The 20874-nt window shown below is 36.9% G+C and overlaps 2 protein-coding genes across 3 annotated transcripts in view; one reads left to right on the forward strand and one right to left on the reverse strand.

Annotated features, from left to right (window-relative positions):
* UHRF2 (ubiquitin like with PHD and ring finger domains 2) overlaps window positions 1-1451 on the forward strand; it is a 94286-nt gene extending 92835 nt beyond the window's left edge. For both annotated transcript variants that reach the window (XM_062599480.1, XM_062599481.1), the window contains exon 16: window positions 292-1451. In XM_062599480.1, the coding sequence (XP_062455464.1) occupies window positions 292-438 (147 nt within the window). In that variant the 3' untranslated portion in view covers window positions 439-1451. The remainder of the gene's footprint in view (window positions 1-291) is intronic.
* A 2453-nt stretch (window positions 1452-3904) lies between these two features.
* GLDC (glycine decarboxylase) overlaps window positions 3905-20874 on the reverse strand; it is a 40857-nt gene continuing 23887 nt past the window's right edge. Inside the window, exons 13-25 of the mRNA XM_062599962.1 lie at window positions 20616-20700; window positions 20488-20529; window positions 19108-19250; window positions 18068-18143; window positions 13656-13781; window positions 12651-12800; window positions 12001-12113; window positions 11280-11421; window positions 9532-9643; window positions 8122-8217; window positions 6572-6744; window positions 5739-5819; window positions 3905-4748 (exon numbers count right to left, since the gene is read on the reverse strand). Of these exons, the coding sequence (XP_062455946.1) occupies window positions 4605-4748; window positions 5739-5819; window positions 6572-6744; window positions 8122-8217; window positions 9532-9643; window positions 11280-11421; window positions 12001-12113; window positions 12651-12800; window positions 13656-13781; window positions 18068-18143; window positions 19108-19250; window positions 20488-20529; window positions 20616-20700 (1483 nt within the window). The 3' untranslated portion in view covers window positions 3905-4604. The remainder of the gene's footprint in view (window positions 4749-5738; window positions 5820-6571; window positions 6745-8121; window positions 8218-9531; window positions 9644-11279; window positions 11422-12000; window positions 12114-12650; window positions 12801-13655; window positions 13782-18067; window positions 18144-19107; window positions 19251-20487; window positions 20530-20615; window positions 20701-20874) is intronic.

Genomic DNA, 20874 nt, shown 5'->3' on the forward strand with positions numbered 1-20874 from the left:
GTCTAGCTGTGATTCATGGAAATGGAAATGAAGGGGAAATCTTAGTAGTGGTCCTTTCTTAATTCTTCCCAAACACGTTCCACATTCTGGCCCAGAGCAGAGTTCTTTTGCTAGGTCATTTTAACCCTGTAGGCAGATAGAGCCACCCAAGGACTTTGTTAAGACTTCCTTTTCCTGGAAGTATAGGCAATTGTGTCTTTGCTTTATAGTCGGTCTTTATTTTTTGGTGGATAAGCTGTCAATATAAAGCAAAGTTCTGACAATTTACTTCTTTATCTTTGTATGTCCTAGAGTTGTTTACAGCGGTCCTTCAGAGCTGAAGTCTTCACCTGCCCTGCCTGCCGCTATGACCTGGGAAAGGGCTACACCATGGTTCCCAACAAGATACTGCAGACACTACTGGACCAGTTCTTCCCTGGTTACAGTAAAGGACGATGATGTGCTGAGATCCTTCTAAACTTGTGACAGTTTATAGACTTTATAGACAGTACAGGAGAACAAACATGGGAAATTCAACAGTGGACCAGCCAGCTTGATGGGACTCAATATATTGTCACATTTTGAAGCAGCTAACCCTCTTCCCCTCGTAGCCATCTTTTTTGTGTAGTGAGAACTCTAACTCTCAGCTGTCTTTTAACATCAAAGGTAGTATTGGCCAGTTGACAAATAGTTTTTAAAGAAAAAAAAAGAAGCCTCAGCTCTGACTGGCCTAGCTGATGCTTAATTTATGATTTGTTTTTGTAACTACCTCAGGACAGAGGAAAATAAATTGTGGGGATGATAAAAAGTTCAGTGAAGTTTTAGCTACACACTGCCTCCTGAATAGTAGTTGTGCCTGGTCCATGTGGTTTGATTTACAAAAAAAAAAAAAAAAAAAAAAAGAAAAAAAATAAAGAAAAGAAAAAAAAAAAAAAAGAATAAAAAACCCCAAAACAAAAACCCACAAAAACAGCAAAAAACAGAAACAGCACTTAAGCCAGCTGGATTAAAGAACAGCAAATTCTGTGGTGTGCATAATCCTTTTTTGTCTTTTTCTTCCATTTATGCTGTATTTTTTTGCAAGAACAGGCTGATTTTTAGTCTATTTTTGTGAGCTTCATTGTGCTTTTTCTTGTATCTTAAGCAAGTTGACTACTAATGACTAATGAGAACAATATGAATGCATTGTTGCTGCATTAGTGTAAAGTGATCTGTGTTTTTTGCACTTAAAGAGGGTATTCAAGACACTCTAGTTGTGTAAAAAAAAATTGATATGAAAAAGCCACTTCTGTATTAGTTAAACTGTATGCTTTTAGTAGGTCTTGTATCAGTGGCAATACATCTACACAGCATTGAAGGCAGTGCTAGCTTGGAGAGGGTTCAAATAGCTTCATATTGTGATCTGAAATTTTATATACAATATATTTCCCCCAAAATATACCTTATTAAATATTTTATGATTCAGAAAAGTTGCTAATTTCGGGTTTTTTTCCCTGTTATCCAAACTTAGTTAACTCATGAACTGTAAAAAAAGAGGTATTTTTTTCAGATAACTAAATGTTTTCTTTATGTAGGCTGCTTATTTTTCAAACATTAAGCTTTATATTCCTTATCTCATTCATCAGGAAAAAAGAACAAATAGTGTTGACTCAAGAGAGAAGGCTTTTTTCTCCCAAGAAATTAAGATAATATAACTCAAAGTATATTCATCGATTTAACACATTGGGTACATACACACTCTATAGCAGTGGCTGCAGTGTAGCAGTCTGATCTCTGCTGAACATTTGAGAGCAGCACAGTAGCTCTCGGTCTGTGAGCCAGAGCAGGAGTCCCAGGACCTGCGGCAGGTGAAGCAGTGGGGTCAGCACAGCCACTGGGCAGAGGCTACCAGTGTAGTCAGGGGGCTGCACTGGGCTTTGTAGTCTACAAAGTAAATGTGTTGTGAGGCTGGGGGGAGAGGGAAGGCATATTATTTTGTGATGGGGGTGGGGGTGGAGAGCCTTTTTATTTTTATATATAGCAGTTTTAGGAGTTTGTATTTCAAATCTTTGAAATATGAAATACCTGTTTTTTGAACATCAGGTGTGAATTTGCATTTCAGCTCTTTGAATATGGAATACAATTTTTGAAATATCGTTCAACATGAGGCTACATTGTGACGTAGTAAGGCAATACTGTTAATTCTATAACTTGATGTAAAAGCACTTCTTTGAGGGCTTCTCAACATGTTCATTTGTATTGGAGAAGTATATACATCATCCTCTTTGAAATGTAAACCTACTTAACAGTTTTTGAAGAATCACCTCTTACGGTTAAGCAAACAGTCCTGAAGAACTGTGGATAGTTTCTTACATCCTATTTTTTGCGAAATGGTAGTTCAGTACTTCATGGTGAAAAAAGATGTAATTTTACCTCTAACAATCCTATTTATCCTTGCAAAAAGCCCATGAGATCTGCAACTTTTTATTTGCTAGATGAATGCTGTGAAGTATTTCATACCTTCTGATGCTTTTTTTCCATTTGATAACTTTTACCAATCAACTGATGTGTTATTGCATCATTTTAAGAGGAAAAAATCTCTCAAAACTCTACATAGAAGGCAGCAATTCATGCATCTCCCCACAGCCTTAAATTCACATTGGTTAGTGTTCAGTATTTGCTTTTTGAACATTTCTTGGTTTATCTTTAGATGAGTAGAGAAGGTAAATCATTCAGATTGCCAAGAAACTATTTTAAGAACTTACTTTTCTTGTTTGGAAGAATTAGTGAATTCTATTTACTAGAAAACATAGTTGTTTCTGATTCACATTAATGCAGGATGATCTCTTTGAGCTTACCATGAGTCTTTCACTAGCTGCCAGAATGTCAGTTTAAAGTCAGCCATGGGAAATTTTCCTTTCAGTACTAAAACATATAAAAAATATTTTTTATTTATTTATTTTACATTTTTTAAGTGGTGGATATAGTCAGGCAATGTGAAACTGACATAGAACAAACACAGAAGTAGCCTGGCAAAACTTTGTGGAGTTAGGCTGGCAACTCAGAAAGATCGTCTTCCCTTATATTACAAAGAGAGTTTGCAATGGTATATCACAATTTTGTACCCTCCCTCATTAATACTATGTCAATCAGTACCTAATCAAAAATGCCCTTTTCAGTAAAATTTTCTAATGTAGAATCTGCTACTATTATTACCTGTGTATTCAGACATCTTAGGACTCAGATGCAGCTTTTAACATAAAATTGGTTTCTGACCCAACCTTCCTCTCTCTCTCAAATTTCTGCATGGAAGTTATGAGGTAGATGATAAGGAATTGCAGCTTCAAAACCTTCATTACACAGGACACGAGTAGAGTACTTAAAATAGTGCTGTAAAGACCAGCCTTGTCTGCGTCTCTTCAGAGAAAGCCCCCAGGCTTTTATGTGCCTGTATACCTTCAAGAAGGGTGCCAGCGGTTACTTTTCAGAGAGCATGAAATGTGCAGTCTTTCCCCAGTCCGAATGTTTCCATAGTACCTTCTCGATGCACCAAAATTGTGCTTCGTGTGGCTGAGTTAGTTTGTCTAACTAGCTGCACAAATGAGCTTTCGAGTTCCTTCCAAATACACTATTTTACTGTAACATGTACTGTCTAGGTAGGTTTCACTTTTGAGGCTAAATTATGGGAACATGTTACTGCATTTGGGATACTTCTAAAGTAAATATAGCATTATATTTAGCAGCAGGACTCTAGTTTCAGAAGATCTGTTGGTGGTCTTGGAGGGCCAGAGTGAAAGTTTGAAATAGTTTAGGCACTGTACTCACCTTGCCTTGTCTTGACATGTGAGTCTATGGCTTGTGTAAAAACTAAAGCTACTATTCAAAATAAGAGGTTTGAGATATTTTGAAAGAAACGTACTTAGACAAATTAACTCAAACTAAACAGTTTAGCATATGTTAGTAAAGATCTTTCTTTGATAACTTTCAGAGGAACTACATGGAAAAATTGATGTGATACAGAAAAAAAAGTAAGGTTACTCAGTGTAGCTATCTCATAAGAAACACAGATCTGTAACATCAACTACACAAATTAAAATACTGCCAAGAGTTTTAAACAGGCCTTATTTCATACTGCTGTTAAATAAATCTACTTTAAAAGTTAAGAACCCAAATGAACAATACTTAAAATTGACCAGTTAGTACTGCAATACAAACATTGGTAAGTAAGCTTAAGAAAAAAAAAAAATAACACTAGGCAAGGCTGGTGGTAATCAGTGAAGTAAAGTAAACAATCTACTTCATCTGTTTTTACAAAATATGACAATTACTCCAGCAGTTAATGTTCATTGCTATTGCCTTATAGATATGCATCTATTTGTCTTCTTTCTTTTCAATGTATTTTCTACAGTTATGAAAATTCTATGTTAATTATTAAAACTTTAGCTTGAATCAAGGCAATTTCAACAACTGCTGAGGACCTAACACATTCTGCTTATCTCTAGTACACTGATTGTATTTACATTTTTACTGAGCAGTGATACAATTAAAAAATGTGGAGATTGCCCAAAATATACACAGTATATATATCCCCTATCAATAAAAAGCCATCCTGGTAGACTCAGAAATCCAGGCAGCTGGAGGCAGCGTTACGAAGATGCTCTCTTCTGTTCAGAAAAGGGAGATTCATAAGCTTCCACTGGTGGACAGGTACAAACCAGATGTTGATCTCCATATATATCATCAATGCGAGCAATTGTGGGCCAGAACTTGCTTTCAGGCTTCACAAAAGGCTAAATACAGGAAAAGAATTGGCTAATTATTTTATCTGTCATACCAAGAAGATTTGTGTATGTGTAGTAAATGCTAGTCTAAGAATGAAAAATGCTGAAGTTGATTTTTAAAGGGAAGTCATACCTCAAAGCTATCTGCAGTCCCTGAATTTTAATAAGGATGTGGAATAGGGTTGGCAGTCAAAACACCATGTAGATTTTCAAGAATGTTAACAGTATCCTCTAAAAAAGGCTTGCAAAAAAGCAGTTATTACAGGATTTAAAAAACAAACTGTCCTATGAATAACTGGCTAAATAATAGGAACCGAGGAAAAGTGGAGGAGATGATAGCGAGATCTGTGACACTTTGCTTTTCTCCATTGTTTCAGGTAACTTATATTGAGCAAAGTTCACAGTGCAAGTCCAGTTCTTCCTCTTTGAAACAGATAAATAGCAAGTAGATAAATTTGGTTTCAAGTGAGGAAAGTTACACATACAGTTAAGTTCTAAATGAGCTGTTAAGATTCTAGAAGCAATTCTGGATATTTCTCTTAAGACATTTGCGATTTCCAGTGCCCAAATCTGATTGGCCTTTATTTGTAGTTGGCTCACGTTAGAGTTTGGTGCCCCATGTGGCCCTTGCATCTGTTCAAACCTTCATTTAAGGTCTTTGGAGCAGAACTTTGAACATGGTGTGGGATGGTTTGGGGAGGCTCTGAACTGACTGGAATTCCAAATCACATTCCAAGAATATCCAGTATTGAAACACTGAGATTTAGAAATCAAAGTCTGCACAGAGGTGTGTAGAGACTTTAAAAGACTTTTTCTCAACTTGAAAGACAAAACTAATAGGACTGCTGTACAGCTTACACTTAAAAATTCAACAACATTAAAAAAGCTCTAAAGTTGTTACTCCTATCAGATTAGTTCTTCTAATTAGTTCTACAACAGCCCAGAAAACCACAGAGCAGATGGCAAATTTACGTATTACTGAATCATAAGTTTACTCACCAATGGGAAGGCTGCTACTTCTCTGGAATAGGGACGATCCCACTTCGAAGAAGCGATACAGTTCAGAGTATGTGGTGACATCTACAGCAGGAAGATGGTTAAGACAGGTGAAATTACTGAGTTCAATTGACTCTGTTAGTGTGAACTTCAGATCCACATTAGTACATACAAATTGTTGAATTTAATTCCTGGGAATATAATGTATTGGGGGGAGGAGAGGAGGAAAGACATTTAAAATAGAAAACAAGACAGAATCTAGGTTTTTGAAACTGGCTAAAGATGTCTGACATCTGAACATGTGTCCAGCTTTTCACTAAAAATTCCCCCTGGTATTTACAAATACAGTGCAGCATCAGAACAGTTACTGTGCAAATTGAGCTAATAGCCTTTTCTGCTGCAGTTGCTAAAATAATTCTCTCCATTTTTATTTTACAGTTACTTTTAAGGCTGTTAAACCTTGTTTCTTAAATAAATAAGCAACTCATCACTTTGAGAAAACCTTGGAACAGACACATAGTTCATAAGCTTCCTGAAATAACTTCCTCCAGTCTCTCAGTAAAGGCTAGACTTTTGACATGGCAGGGGAGAGAATCAGAATTCAGATTTTGAAAAAAATTTTATAAAAGTAAAAATTCAGGAAGAAATCAGTATGAGATTCTTAACTACCATTCATACTATTGACATTCAGCCTGCAACGTTCACACCAACTTCTGCACATCCGTTTTTGTTTAATTTCATTGTTGCACACAGTTATTTTTGCAGAGTTTCAGAAGACAAGGAAGCAGTCCGAAAGGCTATGTTATGTTGGTGGCTTGATCTGTATGTCATCTTACCTTTAGTGGGTTAACTTGGGGGTCCATCCTGCCCTCCTCTATTTCAGCAATTTCCTGTCGAATGTTGATCATTGCATCACAAAATCTATCCAGCTCTGCCTTGTCTTCAGACTCTGTTGGTTCAATCATAAGTGTTCCTGCCACTGGCCAGGACATGGTTGGAGCATGAAAACCTGATAAATAAAAAAGGAATCCAGTCACTGACAACAGGTTATGATTTTATATAAGCTCTAGCTAGGATTGATTCACAAATTTAGTCTGTTCTGTAACAGGACTTTTTACAGGATAGAACATACAGGTTGGCAGTGTAGTTACAGAGGTGAGAGAGTGTTCAAATATCTTAGTTTTGAACAGTGAAGTATTATTCTATTATGCTATTTATGATAGTTTACAGTTACACATTGATTTCAAGATATGTTCTTGAAACCTGCACTTCTAGCTTTTATTTTTCAACCCCAAATACTTCTTCCCAGTATGATTCCTGTCCTCATCTGCTCACTTCAGTAGAGGTGTTTGTAACTTTACCTTCAGGTAGGCAGCCAGGCTGAGTGGCAAAGTGTAGATTTGTGCAACTGAGAAGCAAGGTAAAAAGAAAAGGTGGTCTTCTCTCATGCTTCCTTTTCTGCATTACTGCTAATTACAGCTTGTGACACTTTTAGTCTGGTTGCAGGGGATGAAACTTAAATTTATCCATATAGCTCACCTTCATATGCATGGAAAAGTTTGTGTAAAATGGTCTGTTCTGTTGAAGATGGTAGCAGTCCTCTACAAAGATCAGGGAGGATTTTTTTTTTGCTATCAAGACTTCTGGATTATTTCACTGACAAGGTATTAAAACACTAGATAGTTTTACTACCCAGTAAAATAGCTTTTACCCATAATAAGTTAGAAGCACAGCTGTAAGGTGAATTGTAATCAAGCAGTTCAGTAGTTCCATCTTTTCCAGTAACCAGGATCAATCAGATGCCTCAGAGCAGCTATAAACAGGTAACAAGGCATCTCTGAAGTATCCAGCCCAAGAGGAACACTTGCTACCTAGACCGTATGATGAAGCAGGTATTCAATAACCATTATCCGACTTTAAAAGCTTTTATGTTTACTTTCTATGCATGTCTGATGTTGGAACCTTGTTCCAACCTGCTTGCTCATCACTGCACATCACGTCATCACAAATTTGTGAGGGCAGATTATAGAAATGGGAGTAGCAGCAGACTCATAAGTAGTTGCTATCACTCCACTGATGCAAACACCTCTCTAAGCCCTTAATGAACACAAATACACAAAATAACAGAATGGTTGGTGTTGGAAGGCACCTCTGAAGATCTAGTCCAACTCCCCTGCTCAAGCAGGGGCACCTAGAGAATGTTGCCCAGGACTGTCCAGCTGGCTTTTGAATATCTCCAAGGATGGACACTCTCAAGATTATCATGGCAGATTCACCATCCAGAAGCACAAGACTGGAATGTTTTTGGTGCCCTTTAAAAGAGGTTTAAGAAATTCTCACCTAACCTGCTATTTTAAAAGAGAAAAAAAATATTCCTGTGTCTCACCATAATCCTGAAGTCTCTTAGCAAGATCTACAGCTTCAATATTTGCTGTTTTTTTGAAAGGTCTTGTATCCAAAATGAATTCATGGGCTACATAACCTGTAAACAACAACAACAAAGTGTACTGTGCTTACTTGCTGGGAGATTGCTGTAGTCTTATCAGTCTCATAGGTTTGCTGGAGAACATGGAAGACAGACAAGTAAGAAATAAATACACAGGGAAAAACTCAAACTTGAGAAACTAGTAGGTAAGAAAGAGATGCAACTCAGTATTTGCAGATTAGCCATTTCTGAGTCCCAGTATGTAAAGGAAAGGTCTCATTTTCTAATATCTGGACTGGGAAAGAGTGCTCAAAGCAGACTATTTAAGTATAGTAAATATTACAATTAGATTCATTAGTTGTCCAGCACCAGTTGTCTCCCAGGCTTTCTCTCAACCTCCTCAAATTAGCCGTGTACAAGATGATTAGTTACACATTATGCAGGATTGGAGCTCAAATCTGGTATAGCGAGACCAGAGACAAATTCCTCTAAGCTTACATACATTAGTCAGAAGACCCTGGTTTTATTTCTGAACCTTCCAAAATTTGCAACTTTGTATTCTGAGAGACTATACCATTTTTTCATAGAAGTAAACAATCTGCAGATTCAGCTGGCGTGGTTCCTTAAGGCATGCACAATTTGAATAGCGTACATACTGGATTTAGAGTTTTTTTGGTGCCATTCAACTTCAACAAAAGTCAAATAGTATTCTGTGATAGTTGCAATAGTCTATATTAATACATAATTCTTTCATCTCTTAAAAGTAGGACAAATATACTGAATAAGATGCATTACAGCTGGAACACACTCAAGAAAGGTTGCAAAGACTTGAGGAACTAGAATATAGCTGAAGTATTTTCGCATTGCTAAAGGTATTCTTTTCCCTTCTCCTGAAGGAGGAAAAGGGAACAACAACAAGAGAAAGGGTGGAAATGAGAGAAATTTCTCATCTTTCTGAGAAAATGTGCAAGGAAAAGTGTAAGTCCAAAAATTATTTCAAATTTTATTTGCTGTGCCTTTGGTTGTGGGATATTTGGCGATATTCAACACAGCTTCCATTTTTCTATTCTTTCATTAATAAGACTTTAAGGAGAACAATCTGATACTGCAGTTCATTCTATTTTATATCATTATTTCTTCTGATTACAAATCAGTGCTTTTTTCTTCTGCTTACACATCTCTCAGTTCGCTTCCTCTACACAACTAGTGCAGCAGGTTACTTCTCTCCTTATGAACTGCATCAGGAGAATGCTGAGACTCAGCTACCACACAGTATTTAATAAGAGATCATATTACAATCCAACTTTTACTTCCAAAGCTAGAAAAAGGGTCATCTCTGTCAGAAGAAAAAAAAAAGTGTTCAATACTTGCCTTTTACTCCTCTGAAAAGGATTTTGTAGTGCTTCTCTAGTCTCTTTGCCATGTAGTTTGCATTTAATATAGCAATCTCAGAAGCGTGTTTAAGACCCTTTGCTCCCATTGTCTGAAAGAGGAATAACACAAAGAAACAGGTCTGAAAAACCCAAGCAAGCTAAGCATGTTCTAGTAATGGGCAAACATGAAAGGCAACAGCATCTTACCTCATCTGACTAACTATAAGGCAATCATGCAGCTATTACACTTCTCCATACTACACAAACAAAAAAGCAATGGGCTTTACAAATGTAGCTTCGGTACATACAGCTTAGAAGTATTACATAAAAATATTTGCTTAAAACAGATGAGCAAACAATCCAAACCTTTCCTCAAATTAAACAGGTTTGTAGTGAATAGAAAAAAACAAGTAGCACTCACAAATTTCATCAGCCTCTAGATGTACCTGTACTGACCATACTGACCTATACATGTTGCCTTTCACCGTCTGTATCCACAGGAGAAGAGCAGTTCACAGAGCTGCCCATAAAGCTATTTTGACTATATGTACAAATTATCCCAGCAATTCAAATTCTTCTTACTGGTGCCATGGATAACATTATATATTAAAAAAATTCAGAGCCAAATGAACACAGAAGTATACTTATTTCTGTGTTAACCTATGGTATAAAATGCTGGAATTGAGCTGTTTCTAAATTTCCCAAGAGGCTAAGTTGGCAGAGAAGAATGGCAGAGCAGCCTTCAAGATAGTTCCTTCAGATGGGAATGTCTGAACAGATGGCACCTTGCATTGTGAAGAAATAGCTTTTCTTAAGATTAAATATTCTGTAATAGGCACTGTAATATTTTGTAACCACAGATGCTGTACCAGCTGATACTTGTTACCTTCAAATCCAGTGACAGCTGGTTCACCGGGAGTGGATGTTTCCAGGCTAGATATCAAACTGATTGCAAGATGCTCCAAATGACATTGCCCTTGAAGTTCACTATTGCAACTCTTTCTCTCATTGAAAGCTTTACGTGCTGTGCAGAACCATAGAATACCTTCTTCTGAAATAGGAATTGAGTCTACACTCCTGGCTGAAATCTTCCATATATGTTAACAAATATTTACAGATTTAGCAAACTGCAAATCATTACAAAGTTACTTAGATCTGGATCAAGTTGTCACACATCCAAAGTCAAAACTAAGTTAATTCTCCAAATTCAGTAAAAACTCCTGGAATTCAAGTTGTTCTCTTTTAAACAGATTTTGAAAAGTTAAATATTATGTAGGTCAGATAACACTACTACAGCATACAGCCAAAAATATTCTAATTACCAAGCAGTTCTTTGAACATGAAAATTTTCAAGTCAGAGACAGTGGAGAGGCAAGCCTGATGATTGATTCTGCTGTCTCTTGTCTGGAATGTTTCTTGAGGCGTGGAAGCTAAGCCCACAAGACAGAAAGCTGCAATCAGGCTGCATATTTACAGCAATTGTATTGCCATCCTGCCCATACTGGTAATTGCACAATCACAGCACCACTGATGGCAATAGGTTGTTCTATTACTGTACTGCAAAACAAGGAGCTTCAGAGGATCTAAATGATCTGTCACCATGATCACCATCTTCAGATGTGTTACAGTCTGTGCAGACAGAGAGTTACCCTCAGACTGTTTATGTGATTTCAGTGATAGGGTCTTCAGACTCACTTGAACAGAAAACAGATCATCAGCTCACACTCCTTAGAAAAGCCTACTCACCTTGATATACACCCAAGAGATAGGCAATATAGCACTGGAACCCCAAGGTGCAGCACTGACAGTACCCAAAGGACATGCATCCTTATCCATCTGCATTTTGATGACAGGATGGGTAGGCAAGTAGGGAGCCAAATGTTTCTTCCTAAAACAAAAAAGAAAATAAACAAAAATAACACTGGTTTTTAGAACTTAAATACATGCTTCTCTCTTATCATTCCTGGACAATTCAGGTAGTCTCTTATACCTTCCTTCCAAAGGATGCTAGTCTATGTCTTCCTCAATAACAAGTATATCAGCACAGCTGGTGACAATGGAGGATGGTATTCAGTTTTCAATCTGTTCATGCAGATACAAAAATCAAATGATTTTTAAATGGGTAGGATTGCCCTGTAGGATAGATTCCTGTTTATATGCTCCTCATGCACCACTTCTGCATTCAGGACTAAATACAGTATTAGTTCTTAAAGCCCTCAAACCATTTCTGCACCTACACAGAAAATGGGCTGCTGAGCCAAATGTACCGTACTTAGTAAATGGCCAGCACGGACGTCAGGGCTTGGGAGTACACGGAAAACTTGTGATTCAGTGAATCGGGACAGGACCAACCTGACCAAACATAAAAGCTTACAAACAACAGAACAGCTCTCATACATAAGTGAACTGCCAGCTGAGACTCACTAAGTTTGTTTTATTCTAGAAAAGCTAATAGAAAGATACTCACACTCCTATCGGTCCCATTCCAGGTCCTCCTCCTCCATGGGGAATGCAAAAGGTTTTGTGAAGGTTTAAGTGAGAGACATCAGAGCCATAATCCCCTGGACGACATAGACCCACCTGTGAAGGACATTCTCTGTCTCCAGAAGTTCTTTATGTACAAACAAACAGATCCCCTAAATATTACTGCCATTTAAAACTTTAAGACTTGTTCCTGCATTTAAGAAAACTAGGCTATAAGTGGTGATACATACCTTTCCATTTTCCTTTACCATGATGTTTCATAAACAAGAATTGAGGCAAACACAGTACTTTTTGCTTTAGAAATTCTTATTCATATATAAAGAACATTTTTGAAAAGGATTTAGCACACTAAGACGTTTAAAATTCCCATTACTGTTTTCAGTGAACTTTTTTTAAATAATAGATCTTTTATTTAGATCTATACATTTATTTAGATTTAGAGAAAAGCTCAGATAATTAAAGAACAATTTCACTATCTAATTTTTACTACTATTCTTGGAAATCTCACCTCACTCACCCAAACGCTGTATAATCTTGTGGTGAAACTATGTTACAGTCTGAACGGAGCACTTTTATTTATTCCAGTGAAAGTACAGTCCCAACAGTAACAAATCTACGTAACAGTTTTCATACCTGGGCATTCATATTTGCTCCGTCTAAGTAAACCTGGCCTCCATGTTTGTGAATCAGATCACACACATCTCCAATCTCCTCTTCGAAAACACCGTTGGTAGAGGGGTATGTGATCATGATGGCTGCCAGGTTCTCCTTATGTTTATCCACCTGGAGGTGGGGGAAGACAGAGGACAAGGTCCCTGAAGCTCATAAATCTTCTTAATGGAGGACCTTCACAAAAGTATGTAGTTAAGCCTATCGAGTGTTTCACGGGTGAGAAGCAAGTCTATCAGCAGATAAGTCACTAACAGTAAAAGACACTGACATCTTCCCTTCAACAATCCCCATGGGAAAAAAATGATTTCTTAACAAGCAAGAATTTTAAATTGGGGAAGCAGGCTCAATACCAAAACATGTGGGTATGATCACTTCTGAGAGACTTAAAACAAGCTAAATTCAACATTCAGCGTTCAGAGGTAATGAGAGCAAGTGACCGTCCCCTGACTTAGAGCAATACAGTTCTATCATTACCATAGGAGCCTGCTCAAATATGTATTTTTAGAAATGTGGCCAGCTAATCCTTTGGATTCCCAAGATTCACTTGCAGCCATTTTACTCAAAAAGCCCCCCAAAGTTGCCTAGCAACATCTTCCCCAGCAGCAGTGAGCCTGAGCTTCTCTAAGTGAAGGCTAAAGTGCAACTACAAACGTTCGAGATTCATGAACATGCTTCGTTCATTTCAGATACTGAATGTAGAAAAAAAAAAGCCCTGCTGTAAAAGAGCCTGCTGTGTAAAAAGACTTGCTCAGCCGCTCCTGAACAAAAGATCCACAAATTACAAGTGTCACAAGGCTTGTGTGTGAGTTCGCAAAAAGAGGAAGGAATTACTTATCCTTTTCAAGCATGTATTCACTAATTTTTTGCCCTATTTTCTCTCGGAAAAAAATCTGATTCAGCTGCCAAGTCTATTGCCTGTAGAGGAGAAGGAGTCTTCATATCTGAACATTAAAGCTGATTACTCACCATTGCTTTTAAATGGGCAATGTCAATGCTCCCATTTTTATCCACTTCGATTGGCTGAATCTTCATCCCTACCATTTGGGCACTTGCTGGATTTGTACCATGAGCAGATTTAGGAATAAGACAAACCTTAAAAAGAAAAAGAAGCAGAGCCTAAAGCAAAAATCTTAAAGTGCTGTTGGTTATCTTCAGCTGCAATTCATTATCAAAGTTTTCTAAAGGGAGCCTGAGTGAGTGTTTACTGGCACAGTGCCATTTGCACTAAAGCCTGCAACTCAGTTTTCCTTGGAAAAGAAAGAAAAACATACAAGTAGCAGAGTCAAAGTACCCATTAGCAGAATGAAGTTTCATCTGCTGCTAAACTCACACTTAGGATTGCTTTTTCACAACATTATTTCAGATATTTGCATTTAAGATTTTTTTTTTCACACATTTTTTTAAAACAGTAATCAGCTTCTATACATATAGTGACTAAACAGAAAAAATATCCTAATGCCTGTTTCCTACTATATTTTCAGTTGAGTTCCGAAGCTTTTTCTTCTGTATTCTATTCAAAACAGATCTTAGCCATAAGTATTTTGGCTATAGCTAAGAAGTTTAGGAAAGCTGTTTATATTATTTATATAATTTAAGATATATATATATATATATATTTTAAATAAATGTAGGTTGTTGTTGCTGTTAATTAGGAAAATAGAGCTCAGGATATTTCTAGACTTTTACAATGACCTCCACCACACTTAATAAGTGTACCTTTTCCTAAAAAAAAAAAAAAAATCTTGTTCAGTGAGGACACTGAAATGTTTGTCTAATATGATTCTCTTTTGGGGATGAATTTACAACTAGTTCATTAAATAAATTATTAAACCTTAGCTGCATTAAGCAGTTGATGGTAAGACACTTTATAAGAAAAACTGCATTATGACCCCTATCTGATCTCCCATACAGATGCTAAGATAAATGTTAGTTACAGTAAAACTTCAAAAGCTAACCTAAGAACTAATTAGTCTATCTCAGCACCTGCGTGTTTTCCCTGCTTGCACTGAAAGACCAGTATTTTACTACGCAACCACGCCGTACAGAAACGCAGAAGGATCTTGGTCCACGGGTGGAATCGCTGTGGTCTGCACTGTATCTGCTGTGGCTACAGTGATTTTAGCTGTACAGCAGAAATGTAAAGATCTTGCTGGGTTGCCACTGGATATGGAAGCTATTGATTGGGCAGCAAGGGCAATAAAGCAGACAGATGTGAGCTGTGCAGGAGTAATTCCAGGATTTTTTCCACAGGAGGGCACCAAACCCAAATGAGGCTGATCGACAGGAAGGAAAGTAAAGCAGCTGATCAAGCTTCTGTCAGAGCAACAGTCCTAGCTAAAACGTCTTAACATCTGCTCTGCAGAGGAAGCAGTGGGACATCTCTGCTTTCTGTAAAATAGTCAACATCTGAAAACAAACAGGTATGAAATGAAGCAGTCCTGAACCTGTTATTAACAAGTGCAGGCATTGCTTTGTAACTAGCAGCAGCAAAGCTATAGAGTAACACAGCAAACTTCAAAACAGTCCAAATCTGGGCAACAGTGACACTGCTCTACCCTTAAGCATTATGCACTCTCTTCTGTTACCTCTTCATGGCTCTAACACAGATTAGGCTTCTTGCCAGCAACCAACCCTGTACAACTTCTCTTTTTGATTACTGCTCTAACTCTCGTATTGTCTATGACAGGCTTTCTCTTCATTTCACACCTGCCTGCCATGCAGATATGGAATAAAGATAATGAAAGAGTCTTTAAATTGATACAAAAAGTGTATGTTACTGATAAAGTTTAAAAGAGTATAACTTAACACTAAGCCTTTAAATAAGGATAGCTAAAAACATTCCTTCATAACATGATCTGAGAGGTTTTGTATGAAAGATCTAATTTTACCAAAAAGCTGTTTAGAATAAACACAGCAGCAAAATAAGTTGCATAAATTGTGTGGACATCACCAAGACTTCTGTGCTATGGCTACTTCTGGCCAGCCCAGGAGAAGGTCAGTTTGGTTTAAGAGTAAACATTTTGCAGTATCTTGTATGAAAAAAGAGAAGCAGCAACATCGATGATCATAAAAGAACTAGCTCTGTAATAAATTTCATCCTAATTTCACTTCAGATGGAGAAAAAGTACTCATCAATCAAAGCTTGTAATCACAATACTTAACAGCAATGAATGAACTTCAGATATACCTATGCTCTTGCAAATTTCACTTGTGGAGGAAAACTGTGAATCTTTTTGCATGATTTCATTGATGTTGGGTTTGTTGTTTCTTCAACCTAATAGAAGTTAGAACTTTCAATATCAATATACTTTATAATTATCTTGCTGAACTAGATATTAAATATTCATGGTACTGAGATTTATGGTAGCAATTGTGTCAGACCAGAATCAACTGTCAGAGGCTCAGCTCCAGGAAGTCTAAGGTGAACGTGGTACAGTGAAGAAACAAAATTAAAGACAAGAGAGAACAAACTAATTTCAATTTTAGCTAGTTTCCTCACACAGAGATTACAGTGTCCAGGAACTGGGACTACTACCTTTCCCTACCCTCTGAGTAGGCAAATAAGTTCCAAAGCAAAGTTCAAAATTAAGTTCAGAAATATGAGTATTGCCATAATAAGCACTTCTTCTTACCCTTACAGTCTGAGAGTGTGAAAGAGGAAGATCTAGCCAATCTAAGATTTCCAATAACTTTTTGATGTGGTCTCTAAACCAAAGTGCTTAAGCTAACTTCCAATGGGATAAGTGAAAAAGTCCATGTAAGCAAATACTTAATTAAAATAAAATGAAGAAAAAAGATAAATGGTTAGTTTTCGCTGTGGAGAAAGGTCATCTCATAGAATGCTATATTCTACTGTACAAAGAGCTGTCCTGGGTCCCTAGCATTTCAACTTATTCAAAGCTGGTTTAGAAAGAGATGAACAGTGAGTGACAAATACCTGATCAAAAATCTGAAATTATTCAGGATGCTAAAAAATGGATGGCATAGTTGAGAAAGATCCCACAGTACCAAGTGATGCACATGAAAATAGAAGATATTGAACACAAATACATCTAGAATAATATGCAACAGAAAAGATCTTAATATTATGTAACAGTGATTGTAATTTTGAACTTACTGCCATTCAGAAAGGTCTTGCATTATGAGGGGAAAAATAGCATGTTAACAGTTAGAAAGAAAAAGAGAACAAAGGAAAAGGGACAAAAAAGTGGTGATGATAATCAAACCTTTAAGATGGCTTTTGTGAGATAGAAGAGCATATAACTGGAATCAACTGGAATTGAGGAAGAATATAACAAAAATTTCAGCATTACCATGTGATATGTAGGTTGTGAATAGGATATCATAGTGCATCATCTTTGACGAGTGAGACAGTATTGGATAAAATAGTAAAAACATTCAAAAAAATGAATTATTTCTACATATAATGCAGGATGAAGCCACAGACAGACATTTTTCTCCAAGATGCAGTAAATATCAAAAATTTGATCAGATTTTGTGGGAAAAAGAATCCAGTAACAGCACCTTTGGGTCAGGAAGTTCCTGAATGCAAAAAGATGTGTACTGGAAGCATGTTCTGGATAAGTATTGTGGAATGCTTGCTGTCGTCTCTAAGGTCTACAAGAACTGCGTTTTCATAAGTTCCAATAGTACAGTTGAGAAGTGATTCGTTATGGTCAAAGTTTCAAGTGGTGAGTATAAAAGATAAACAAAAAAACCCTTCAAGCCTTTTGACTCAAACATTACCTATATATAATTAGCCTAATGAATCACAACCAAATTACCTTTTTCATCCATGGTATTGTGGCCAGGGTGAAGCAAGTTTATCTCTGTATATGCTAGAGGGCTAAAATTATCAGACAGTTTGAAGGGACAAGAACTGGATGAACCTGTACATTTTTTATGAATCTGTTTTATGTGCCACGGTTCACCAGACCCTTGTCTGCTACTTCTGTCAGGAGTGTTCAGTGACTGTTTCAAGAGTAGACTGATATTCCAAACATTAGTTTTAGATACTCAATTCTTATTCCCTTTATACTTAAAAAAAGCTGGGGAAGGAATGTCATAGCATCTTGAAAAATTAGGAAACTGTCATTGCCCATTTTATTTCTAGGACATGGACATCTGGATCTGGATTAATCACAGTGAATCTCTGAGTCATATTTCAGAGAAGTCCTGTTCCCATTCACTGTATAAAAAAGGAATAGTTTTAAGATGGTACACATGATCTGTGAGGGAAGCAGGGAATACTGAAGGCTTGTGGCAGACTAGGAAACAGAACTTAGTTTCCCCAGTCCTATGCTAATCCTAGTTACTGCACCATCTCTCCTTTTTGTTTCCCACTCAAAGTTCTTCTCCATAAAAATGTGGAAACTTACACTTCTATTACGTTCTCCTTTTGCATTCAAATAAGCCTTGATTGCAGCCAAACCCGCATATTCTCCTTGGGCTCCACTGTAAGAAAAACACAAAGCCTGTTATGCAAACATATGAACCAGAATGTATCAGTAAGGTACCGAAACTTCAAAATCATTCTGTTCTAATCCTTCCTACTGACCTTCAGTAAGTGATAGGAAATTAAGATATAGCTTTAATTACAAGTGCACGAGCATTGATTAACAACTCCTGCATCTTTTTCGAACAGCACATCATAGAAAAACATTATGGTGTTTTATATTCTAACAGCACTAGGTTCAGTCCCTTTGGTTGCTGAGTTGATCCCCATTTCTCAATCAGCAAGAGGCTTTCTTTACTACAGAGAGGAAGACTAGTGCTGAAATGCACAGTAACGCAGAACACGTATAGCCGTACAAGCATAAGAACTCTTTTGGTGGGATCCCAAGAGCCTGAATAAGTCCTTGCTACTCATTTTGTAATCAGAACTATTAAAGATGACAAAAAACAGCAAGAGCAAAAAGAAAGAGCAACAGTGCTCATTCACATCTGCTTTAATTATTTCGTTGTGCATGCAGATCCCAGAGACTCTCCAGTCAAACCTAGGATTACCTAATGCATCAGATATCACTTTTAACAACACTAAAGGAGCCTGCTCACTCCAATTTCAAAACTTTGCTGATATCTTTATATGAATTAAACCTAACATCACCATTCTAAGCAAGCAGCAGTGAAGGAGCCAGCCTTCAAAAAGAAGAAAATATGAAAAAAAATGATTAAAAGAATTGAAAAGACCAAGACTAATTACTGTCCCTAAATATTAAACTTTTGGAAGGAAACAGACAAAAAACAATTCTGCAGTTTTGACAAAAACAAATCCTGTCATTACAGCTTTGTATTCAAGACTTTTGTTTGTGAAACTTAATTCCAGAAACTTCAACCATTTTTTGGCTAACAAATTTTTCTTAGAGGTAAGTTTTTTGAGGCTTGTCAAGGAGTAGCTGTTCAGTAAAAACTTTTCTACCTGTTTGGCTGGAAGGAGATTGAGTCATAGCCTGTAATCTCACACAGATCTTTCTCCAGGTCCCTGAAAAGTTGCTGATATCCTTCAGCCTGATCCAGAGGCACAAAAGGGTGGATGTTGGCAAACTCTTTCCATGTGATAGGCTAAAAAAATAAATAAGTAAATAAAAGACTATAATATGTTTCTCAACTAAAATGTAAAGATTCATTAACTTGAAAACAACTATTCTGTTGTTAAAACTCCACAAATGAAAGAAAAGCTGCTTTGTGCTCAAAAAAGTAGTTCTTGTATAGCAAAGTAAACTCCTGACCTCAAGACAGGATGATTTCCATTAACTTTTTTTTAAACACTCAAGTGCTGCTTCTATTATTGCCAATCCCCAAAATTCTTGGTTTCTCCTTCCAGGACACCTACACTGAAATAGAGCTCTGATCACAAGAGAAAAGGAAAGAACCAAAGCAGTTGAGCTTTGAGCAGTTGAGCAGTTGAGCATGAGCTAACATTTATGAATCTGTTTTATGTGCCACGGTTCACCAGACCTTGTCTGCTACTTCTGTCAGGAGTGTTCAGTGACTGTTTCAAGAGTAGACTGATATTCCAAACATTAGTTTTAGATACTCAATTCTTATTCCCTTTATACTTAAAAAAGCTGGGGAAGGAATGACACTCCGTGTCAGCTGCATGCAGCTCTGTTGCTTTCCACTTTAGTTAGAAGGGACTATACCAGATACAAACAAGAAGGATGAGATGCACAGAAGGGTTTGAGAGAAAAAGGGACAGAAGAAGTCTACTGAATGATCAAAGCAAGCAGCCAACCTGCAGAGAGCAGAGGAAACCCGTTCAGAGTCAGAGAGCAACATCAACCCCTGAAGGGCATAGCCAAGGCTTTGCTTCCTTTGCTGCTACAAGCTAGAAAAATGAAGGTACCTAGAAACTCCAGTTCATCAGATCAAAAAAAGGAGTGCTAAACTAAAAACTGGCAAGTAGACAAAAAGCTATGAATAGTCTTTTTATTATTATTTCTGACATTTTATGCCAAGATTTGTAAAGCAACTAGAAATTAGGTATGGCAATACCACTTGAATTCAATGGGAGTTTGATGCCTAATTGCAAAAGTTATTTTCATAATCTTTTTCCAGAATACTGTCTTCAAAGACAATCTTTTGGTTTCAATGCTCCTACAGCACTTCTTGAAACTTTCTTCTTTTTTCCTGCCAGAAAAGGGAGCCGATGCCATTGGCTACTTCCAAATCTATTTTCTAGTTGGAGTTTTAGATCAAAAGCAATCTGCACTTCTAATATCTATTACGACTCTGCCTGACTGACTAGATGGTTTATTTCAGGTTAATCTCAAATAAGGCATAGTTTTTTACAACTTACTGTAAGTTCAGCTGAACTATTGAGCTTCATTGTACAGGAACCCTAAAAATACAAACACATGTATCAGTTTATGCATAATTTTATATATATATATGATGCCTAATACCTTCTTTTTGGTAAATACTTACCAAAGGAATCATGCTGTGAACAAGGGAAATGTCTTTGTTTTCCAACCTTTTCATGTACCGGACAATATTTGTTTCGGAGTGATAGCTGAAGAATACAAAATACAGTGTTAAGGCAAGTAGATTAACTAAACAAGCTCTAGAATAGGAAATGGCATAAAAAAGAAGTAAGATTGAGTAGGCCTCTCCTTTTAATTTTTATTATATATTAAGTACCTCTTTCCAAATCTGTATTTTATGTCTGCTGAGAACAATTTGGATG

The sequence above is a fragment of the Rhea pennata genome, chromosome Z (assembly GCF_028389875.1).
Source record: "Rhea pennata isolate bPtePen1 chromosome Z, bPtePen1.pri, whole genome shotgun sequence".
Lineage (NCBI taxonomy): Eukaryota > Metazoa > Chordata > Aves > Rheiformes > Rheidae > Rhea > Rhea pennata.